Below are 10,051 nucleotides of genomic sequence, written 5' to 3'. Positions count from 1 at the left end.
CTTGGCCCCAAAAAAATAATATTCCTTTTCAGTGTTAATTTCATGTCTGGGATTTAATGGGAGAGATGAAGCAAGCGTTGACTTTCACAGCAGGAGCTTGATCCAGTTTAAACGTTAACTTTAATATCCAGAGATAGTCGTGATACAAAAGAATGACTTCATAACACCATCGCCAATTTCAAATTCCTTTGACAGAACAACAGTCACCTTAAATGAATTTTCATGTTTGTATCCGCTGCGGCATTGAAATGCTAATGAGAGCTGACGTACCTGCACTAGCGCAGCAGTTTCCTCCGCTCTTCCCCCGATTAGGCGGGGCATGCGACCAATGAGAGGTGGCGTCTGGGTCAGCGCCGGAGGGAAGGGGGCAGGGTCGCCATCCCAAATAGGCCTTCGGCTCACGCACGCTTCGCTCGCCGGTGGCTCCAAATGACCACTAAAGCACATCCAAATCTACATAATGAGCTGGGGGGAAATAACGCTAAACACAAATAAAAAGATGCACCAAAATAGAGAAATAAGAAAATCAAGGTCAAGGTGGTAAAGGTGAGACAAAACCATCCCCGTGGAGGGCACATTTATTTTTCCATTTCTGTCCACAAGAAAGACACAAACATGCAACACGGTCACCACGATTCAGTTATTGATCGAAAAAGCCCTTTATAGTTAAAGCATAGCTGTCTCTTTTAGCTCATTGCAGTTTCGTCCGGGAGAACGGGAAAAAAAAAAACTGCTCAAGTGATGTCACGACTCGGAAATGTCAATGAAAACACCGAGCGCGTTGCACACGTCGGGCGAAATCAGCCAAACGGCGCGTAAACCGAAAAATGTTCCGAGGCGAGACGCGGAGCGCGGCGCTGAAAATGACAACCTCGTCCGCGTGACCTTTCTGAAGAGGAGCTTTACGGTGATTTCCGCCGCGTTGCCATTCGAGGAGCCCGCACTTTGCTTCGCATGCATCTCGTTATGTACGCGGGCCGATGATTTTGTCTTACAAGACGCACAATCAGTACACACTCGGGAGACAAAGCGATACCGAGACATTTCAGCCACAGTACATGTTTTGGGTATATTTTTAAGCGATGTACAATAAGCATTGAACATTTATGACTTTTGCTTACAGGTGTAAATAGTACATGTTGCACAGAACGATGCGTCGTCTCCGCTTCCCTCTTCAAAAGGAAAAAAAAAAGGTTGTGTGTATGCGTGTGTCATTGTTATCTGAAAGACAATCAACGATCGGGAAAATACCTCAAAATATATATGATTTCCAACATGTTATAGACAGGAGGAGTGAGGCACCTCACAAAGAAAACGCCGACTAACCCCGAAAGTCACTCTCCTTGCTACACATAAATCAGGTTTTACATCTGGAAAATAGTAAATTGCATAAACACCATCTCTCCACGCTGCTGGGACAAACCAGAACTGCATTTTTATGTTCCTTTTCCGTTGTAGAAGTTTGTACACACCTGAAAGTCTCAAGGGCCCAAACCATGATCAAGACGCAAATATTTGGGTTTGTCCAGTTCATTCAAATTCGCTCGGCGCGGACGTTTCCCTGATAGATTGGATTGATTTGCTCGGGCCTCCCAAAGGGCGAGCAGTTTCTTTTGCCGCATTTACGCAGACAGCCCCCGACTTAATCAGATGAGAATTCAGTTGAAAAAGTAACAAAGCATTTTATGCAACACGGTGACACGTAGCTAGCACGTCTGCCTCGCAGTCCCGCGTTAGATCGCAAAAAAACGTGCACTTAAATCAAAGCTAAATTGATCCGCGGTGTAAATGGCGAAAAATTGATCGTATTATAATATTTGAGGGAAACAAATTAAAAAACGGTTCATGGAGCAACCGCTTCCATTCCAATTCTTTGAAGGATAAAAGCTCTCTTTCGACAGATATTTTTGCATATAAAGAAAAGAATTCTTTCATCGAGTGTGAATGAGGCCGTCAGCAGAGAGCGAAAAAAAAAATCACTACCAAGATTGACTTCCTGTCCAAATTCATTTCTAAACATATGTTCAACCCAAAATATGTTTGGGAGTAGCAATGGAGAACCGGATTTCAAAATAAAATGTTCTCCCTTAGACATGAGATAATCCCTGATCATTTGATGGTTAGTTGACATCTGCTACCTTTACAGCGCAAAAAACATGAAATCTCCTCAAACTTGGCGCACATGCTCATCATGATCCAATAATTTAACAACGCTGGAAATAAGTTTGAACTGCACAAAAAGGCAGCGCAGCCCCCCCAAGAAAATAAAGGTTTTGCCTCGGCCTAACCATCAGATTGCACTTGAGGCTTGTTGCCTTCCAAGATGACCTCCTGCCACCTGTTGGGAGACATGCGGACATTTTGCCCGGCTGGCGAGCTGGCGGCGGGCCGCGTCGGATTTGGAGGGAGCACAAGCGGCTGCAGGCCTGCCGCTCCATCGCAGCAAAGTTACATATTGTCCATTTGCATATTTCACACAATACAAAGCAAGTCAGGGGTTGGGAACAGTTCATTTAAAAAACAAAAGCAAAAATCTATTTCCACTCATCTGTGGCTCCTTTTTGATAATCGACCATTACAAATATCTGCATTTGACTGAAGGCGATTTAAGAAGTTGCCTTCCTGTTTCCAAACGACCCTTTCGGGAACAACGACAACGCTCATGCTGTTTAGGCTACGCCGCTAATGATAAAGATACATTGACTATTTTTTTTTATTCAAGTCAACTACGCACATTCTACATGAAAATACCGACAGTAGCATACACTAACATTGCTTGTTATATTAGACGTCCATTAACATGTCATACATAATCAAACGATCCCTGACAAACTGACAAAATTGTCAGATTTGATGTATTATGTTGACATCGGCATTTTATAACTATGTTGACGGGAAAGTGTGTTCTGGTATAAACGTAAATTAAATGAACACGTTCAATGTAGGCTGTATCACGCGTACTTTAAGATGATGTATCAATACAAAACAATGTTTAAAATGCTATGAAGCGCTTTTTTTTTTTTTTTTTTAAACCAAACTACCAAGAAGAGCCGCTGTCCCAAATTGCCGTGGAAGACTGAGATTCGCCCCACAAAAAAAAAAAAAAAAAAAGTTTACATCAACATTGCTGCTCATTAAAGTTGATCAGACGCTTTTATGGAAAGTCAGCACTGACCCAGCTTTCATCTTTAAGATAAAAAAAAAAACAACAACAACATGAAGATCCCGAGCAAGAAACTTCAAAAAGATAAAAAAAAAAACGCTCTTGGGCATAACATCTACGTCGGTGGGGGGGAGAAAAAACCGACAGGGGAGAAACCTAAATAGTGTACTGTAGTTCCTTCCGATGCATCTGCCGCTGTGATAAAGCCTCATTTGCATGTTTCCTGGAAGGATGGTGCTGCTGCTAACGAAGAGGATGTGAACCGAGGAGATAAAGAAATCTCGCTGCTCCCCGCGAAAAGCAAAGCGGCGCCCTGAGCGGCGTGTCCCGGCAAATGACCCCACGCGAGTGTCGAGATTCACGAGACGGATCTCCTCGGGAAAACCGCCGAGGGCCTCGGCGGGTGCAGCCGCAGCGTCCGTCCCTATGGATAGAAAGACCCAAAGACGGATTTTCACCCCACTTGAGACAAGGCTAGCATGGAGTGTAAGCTCAAACAGGTCAGCATTATCAGTGGCAAAAAAAAAAAAAAAAAAAAAAAAAACAGGTTTAACCTTGGAATTGTGGCAATGGTACGTTCCAACATTTCTGGGCAAAACCTGCTTGGTTATTTGACATCACCACAAGGTTAACAACGTAACAGAAGCCAACTAGCAAAGATTTCATTGCTCTTGGCTCACTGGAGTCGATTTCCAATGTAATACAAAACCACTTTCTTTAGCCCTTGCCTCCCTAAGTGATGGGGCACAACAACTTCTCCGAAAAGCACGAAAATCTCACGGTGCATTGGCTAAACAAGGGAGAAGCAAATCCTTGATAAAAAAAAAAGATATATTTTGTTTTTACGATTTGTCTTAAGTGAGAAAAGCTTCATTGGCACCTCGACTTATTGCAGCAATTCGCTCAACATTCATAATGCAGTGACGGCGGGGCCGAGCAATCTGGCCTCGTCACGAACTTTTTGTCCCGCTACAAGTGCAGAAGCTTCGGTTTGATTCGAAAAAAGAGCTCAGTGACACATTTGTCGGCAGCAACACACGCACACTCCGGTCTCTGAGGACGCATACATGCTCCAGGCATGATGCGAAAGATAATCAAGACCAAAAAAAAAAAAAAAAAAAAAAGGATCACAACAATCATGTTGTTGTCGCTCTTGTCTTGCCATACAGAGGGAGTAAAGAGTAACGTGCTGCGTGAAGAGGGTTCATCCGGCGTTACCGTATCCTTAAAGATTGCAGCGCATGATTGCTTGTGTTCCTGCCTGAGGAGCCTCTCAGTCCTTCAGGTTGTCCTCGCCGACTCCCTGGGCCGACAGCTCCGTCAGGACGTTGTCCAAGTAGTTGGGGTCAGGGTAGCCGTGGCCAGTCAAGTTGGAGCCAAATTCGGTCTTGTGGTGGATCTCGTTCCACACGACCGTGTCGGACTCGCCCGTGGTACTGGAAGTGCCGATTGTGAAGATGAGGCGCCGGTCCCAGGCTGTGATCAGCAGCTTGAGAACCTAGGGGAGGGGGCACAGAGGGTCTAGTATGGGAAGTTCATACCAGGAGTATTGGTCGGAGTGTATTTTAACCCCTTTTATATGTATTTATCATCACCACCATAGCTGTGTACAGTAATCCTTCTTTATTGCAAGGGCTAGTAGAACCATGAAGTGGTGACCAATTGAATTGTAGTATATACAGTGAAGAAAATATTTGAAACCCCTGCTATTTTGCAAGTCCTCCCACTTAGAAATCATGGCGGGGTCTTTAATTTTCGTCGTAGAAGTGTTTCCGTAAGAAGCATATCAAGGTTCTGGCGTGGCCTAGCCAGTCTCTACACCTAAACCCAATAGAACATTTTTGGAGGGAGCTGAAACTCTGTGTTTCTCAGCCCAAAAATCTGTCTGATGTGGAGAATATCTGTGTGGAGGTGTGGGCCAAAATCCCTCCTGCAGTGTATGCAAACCTGGTGAACAGCTACAGGAAACGTTTGACCTCTGTAATTGCAAACAAAGGCTACTATACCAAATATTAACATTGTTTTTTCTCAGGTGTTCAAATACTTATTTGCAGCTGTATCACACAAAAAAATCGTTAAAAAGTCATACATTGTGATATCTGGATTTTTCATTTTAGATGATCTCTCTCACAGTGGACATGCACCTATGATGAAAATTTTAGACCCCTCCATGATTTCTAAGCGGGAGAACTTGCAATATAGGAGGGTGTTCAAATACTTATTTTCTTCACTGTATCGTACGGCGGGAGGGACCACTTCCTCTTGTTGTGAGTCTTCTCGAGAGAGAGTTTTGACAGTATTTGTGAAGAGAAATCTGTGAACATCCGTGAATGTGTCTCTTTTATAATACAGAAAGAGAGGACTAAACCGAGACCAGACCACGTGTGTGTCTTCTCATTCATCCATCATCCAAAAAGATACACAACGCAGAGTTAGAGCCGCTACATACACATGCCATTTCCCGCCTTTAGCGTTGGCAGTGACGGTCCTGGGGAGGCACCAAAGCATGACGGGAAGTAGGGCTGTCAGATCCTGCCGCTTCCCAGAATTCTTTGCAAGTCATGTTTTTAACGGCATAACTGCAGCTTGTGATTGTGCATATGTGAACTCATTTCTCTAAACTCTGACTGCGGCATTCAGGTCATGTTCTTTGTATTCTCAAGCAAGTTTGGTGACGTCCCAAATGTACGAGTTGAGATTCGTCAGTATGGTTTCTTTTTCTGCACAAACGGAGAGCCCCTTTGCACGTAAGTGAGACGTTGCTGCAGCGTTGGAATCAAATAGAGCAATTTGAGCAATTGAGTAAAGTGTACCCGAGAGGTGCCGGTGAGCATCTGCACGACACTAATCAAGAAAAACTAACCTGCAAGCGGTGAATGACGGCACAACGAGGGATCACTTGAATGCTAAAATTGGGCTCTCAAGCACTTTCAGATTTCAGATGGACGGAGACATACCGGTAATTTTCCCCCAAGATTTTAATCCCTAGATATGGTTTTTTTTCTTTTTTTTTGGGGGGGGGGAGGGGGGGGGAGGGATTGCTGACCTTCCTGCCCTTCTCGTTGTCTGGCAGGTAACATTGCCGGGGGAATCCTCTGGCGCTGAACTTCTTCCCAGGGTTGGGGTGCTCATTGGTCTGAAACACACAGTCCACGCAGTTATTATTCCATTTACAATGGAATTGCTTCCTCACAAATCATTGATAATGCTCAATATTTGTGTAGTTATCGGCAAGCGTGCTCAGATGTTGGATTGTCAGAAGCACCATTTACGTCTGCTGATGATTTCCCCCCCCCCCCATCACTAGTGTGGGTTTCTTTTGGTCTGAGAAATCCTGTCAATTCATCAATGCATCCATTTTCTGAGACGCTTATCCTCACAAGGGTCACGGGTGTGCTGGAGCCTTTCGCAGCTGCCATCGAGCAGGAGGCGGGATACACCCTGAACTGGTTGCCAGCCAATCGCAAGGTAGAGACAAACAGTCACACTCACAGTCACACCTAGGGGCAATTAAGAGTGTCCAATTAATGTTGCATGTTTTTGGGATGCGGGAGGAAACCGGAGTTCCCGGAGAAAACCCACGCAGGCACGGGAAAACATGCAAACTCCAAACAGGCGGGTCCGGGATTGAACCCGGGATCTCAGAACTGTGAGGTCAACGCTTTCCAGCGAAGCCACCATACCGCCATCCTGTCAATTCAGAAGGAAAATATATTTGTTATGATTGCTACTGTATGAATTCTTTGGAGATGTTTTTTTTTTTTCTCCTGACAACCGTAATTTCCGCCCTACAAGCCATGACTTTTTTCACACGGTTTCAACCCTGCGGTTTATGCGGTGATGCGGCTAATCTGTGCACTCGAGCGGTAAAGGTATGACTGAGACCGGAATATATGTGCTGAGGAAGTGACTTTTACCGGCCATGTTAGTGCTGCGCTAGCGTTTGCACTGTGCTAGCGTGTTGCTACTCTGTTACTGGCATGTCACTGATTTTTACCGGTAATGTTTCTTTTTTTTTTTTGTAACCGGCCCAGTCAGCGCCGCGCTAGCGTTAGCGCCTCGCTAGCGTTAAACCCTTTCCGTGTATTGTCTTTCTTTGTAAATATCTCGTGTTTCAATGTGGATTTCAATGTGGGCACTTGCGGCTTTTACACAGCTGTGGCGTATGTATGTACCAAATGGTATTTCCTTTACAAATGTATTGGGTGAGGCTTATAACCAGGTGCGCTCTGTAGGTCGGGAATTACGGTAATATCCTATTAATGTCTTTGTACAGGTATTAGATGTAAATGGTTTGCCCTAACCCTAACATCAAAATATTTTGTTGGGTTCTGATTGAGAATAACAAGGAAAATGCTATTTTACACATTCTCAGACAATGGAATGTGTGATCAGATCAGTTTTTAATTTACAGCATCTCATAGTGAATTGGGTTTTCTTGGAGCCTTAATGGGTTATTATCGATAATAGCAGGAAAAGTGTTGGCATTGAAACCGGGACATTTATTTTTTGCTTTAAATGGTGAACTATAATGACTCCCTTGTCCAATGCATCAGTCCAAATTAAATAGTTTTTAAGCAGGGTGCCCAAAACTGGAGGTTGGCGATGAAATGATGAAGGCACACCGTCTTCACAGTCAGAGCTGAAGGTTGTCGCTATCTATCTTGTGGCTGCGGTGGCAGCGTGACAGCTGAGTGCTGCTGCCGCCTGTGGGGACCGAGCCTGCGCTCAAAGGTCATTTGAACGTTTTATAGCACCACTGGAGCGGCAGGACCAAATCGGCAGCCTTTGATTCTCCCGATCTTTCTAATCACAGGCGGCAACAAAAACAATGGACGTGAAATGAGTAATAGAGTGAATGCACGAGCAACGCAATGCTAATTTCCATAACATTGAAAAATCTTCTTGGCTTAGAGTCTTTATCCTAAAACTGGGAGATATAGAAGACTGCTCACCTCGGTACACGACTCATCAAACTTAAGCGGCTAAAGGAGCTGCAGTAAGGCGGGCGATTTAGAAGAAGGAGAAAGCCGGTGGATCAGAGCACAAAGCCCAAGGAGGATTAGTGGAGGGGGGGGGGGGGGGTCGCTGATTCTGACCTGGACACCTGCAGGAATGTCGTAGACGATGCGAATGGTCTTGGCGTCGGGGTAGCCGGGCAGGCAGTGGGGGATGATGTGATATTCCATCTTCCCAGGAGGCTGAGTGCCCGTTTTCTCCCCGTAGATGGTCTTGCAAGTTGGGCACTGGAGACTGCCGTCCTGCTTGGGACAAAATACGCGTGAAATGTTGATCCCCCTCCTCCCGTTGGGTTTATTTGAAGTTCTGTATTAGCCAGTCGTTGCAGATTATACTACGTTCAAGTCCGAGCAAGAGGACGCCTCTAATGCGAGTTACGGCACGGAGCAAACGAAATTGATCAAATTGTTTCCGTACCGCAGCAAGTAAGAGTTGTCGTGCTTTTTTTTCGTCTTTGTGCAACAACAAACATTTTTGATCAGTCCCGATGATTGAACAAAGGAATGTGCTTGCGTTTCCTGCTTTTTGCCGAAGCAAGAAGGGGCATTTTTAATATTTCATGCGACTGCAGGAAAATGAGCTGAATTCCAAATGATTTCTTGCCAGACCCCGGTAGCGGGCTTTGGAGATGGGTACGAGTGATCCGATGAGACTCTCCGAGATGCCCGTCCGTGTAGAACGATTGCGGAGTCGGATCGCCTGCCAGTTCCGTGCGGTCCAGTCAAGCCGAAAGAGGGTGCCAGTTTGTAATTCGAGCCCCCGAGAGTGACAGCATAACAACGGCTGGCTCCCAAGCTTTTCCCCACCTTATTGCCATTGTTGTACATGGCCACCAGGCACAGCAGATGGTACATATGGCCGCACTTGCCAAGTTTGCCCACCAACTCTGGCTTGATGCCTTTGTGCTGCAGGACGCCTTCGTAGCCTGACGCCATGGCCAGCCTCTCCATGCAGATGGTACAGTCCTGCCCAAGCCAAACGCAGTATTTGCCACAACCGTGTACTTTTTCAGATTCTCACACCAGCATCATGTGTAAGTGTGTGTGTTACCTCATCCGGTACCACTTTAATTTTGTCGGTGTATCGTCGGACAACATCCTCTGGGGTTTTCCCTTGTCATGCAAAAGACAATAACAAATAGAAATGTACAGTAAAAGGCAGACAGACGTAAGCTAAATACGAGAAAAGGATCACTGGAAATAATATTTCACTTCTATAGAGCTCGTGCACGTGACGTCACCATTTTCACGGCGCCATATCGACGGTCAAAAAGAGTTGCTCGACAGTGTGAGGGGGACATTGAACCGGAACAGAATATTCACAATGCGCCAGACTTGTTGTGCTGTTGGTTCTCAGAAAAGGCGAGACAGAAATTCAAAGAGGTCATTCCACAGAACACCAGCTGAAAAGACCAGAAAAGATTGATGGATTTCGGAAATTAAACGTGATGGATGGTGCCCAACCGAATACACACGACTGTGTAGCGATCACTTCATTTCGGGTAGGAATTATTCTTCTCAGTCTCAAATTACCAAGAAGTATTTATAATACCAAGTTGCCTCATTTGAGAACAAAGCGTTTAAAAAAAAAAAAAAAAAAAAAAAAAAGACGGAGTCATCTCCAATGTACACGGAAGCGTGTTGCGGCCACATGTTAAACTTTAACCTCTCCCCGACAGATGTTTTTTTTTTTTTTAATATGAATTGTTTTTAAATGAGTCTAATGCATATTTTAAAAAAGAAAATAAACCGTCGGTCACAGTGATGTTTACGTAGGTTAATGTGTAGCTGGAACACATTTCAGTGTACGGGGGCTGAAGTCTATCCCAGCGGTTTATTATTATTTTTAAATACGTATTGGACTCATTTG

The 10,051-nt window shown here is 44.8% G+C and overlaps 1 protein-coding gene across 2 annotated transcripts in view; it reads right to left on the bottom strand.

Annotated features, from left to right (window-relative positions):
• Positions 1-541: 541 nt before the first annotated feature.
• Positions 542-10,051, bottom strand: part of dtx1 (deltex 1, E3 ubiquitin ligase) — a 44,626-nt gene continuing 35,116 nt past the window's right edge. For both annotated transcript variants that reach the window (XM_061817373.1, XM_061817374.1), the window contains exons 6-10: positions 9,233-9,294; positions 8,989-9,147; positions 8,263-8,424; positions 6,210-6,299; positions 542-4,661 (exon numbers count right to left, since the gene is read on the bottom strand). In XM_061817373.1, the coding sequence (XP_061673357.1) occupies positions 4,437-4,661; positions 6,210-6,299; positions 8,263-8,424; positions 8,989-9,147; positions 9,233-9,294 (698 nt within the window). In that variant the 3' untranslated portion in view covers positions 542-4,436. The remainder of the gene's footprint in view (positions 4,662-6,209; positions 6,300-8,262; positions 8,425-8,988; positions 9,148-9,232; positions 9,295-10,051) is intronic.

The sequence above is a fragment of the Syngnathoides biaculeatus genome, chromosome 4, assembly GCF_019802595.1.
Source record: "Syngnathoides biaculeatus isolate LvHL_M chromosome 4, ASM1980259v1, whole genome shotgun sequence".
Lineage (NCBI taxonomy): Eukaryota > Metazoa > Chordata > Actinopteri > Syngnathiformes > Syngnathidae > Syngnathoides > Syngnathoides biaculeatus.
Note: the sequence above shows the minus strand (reverse complement) of the source record. Positions and strands in the feature narration are given on the sequence as shown.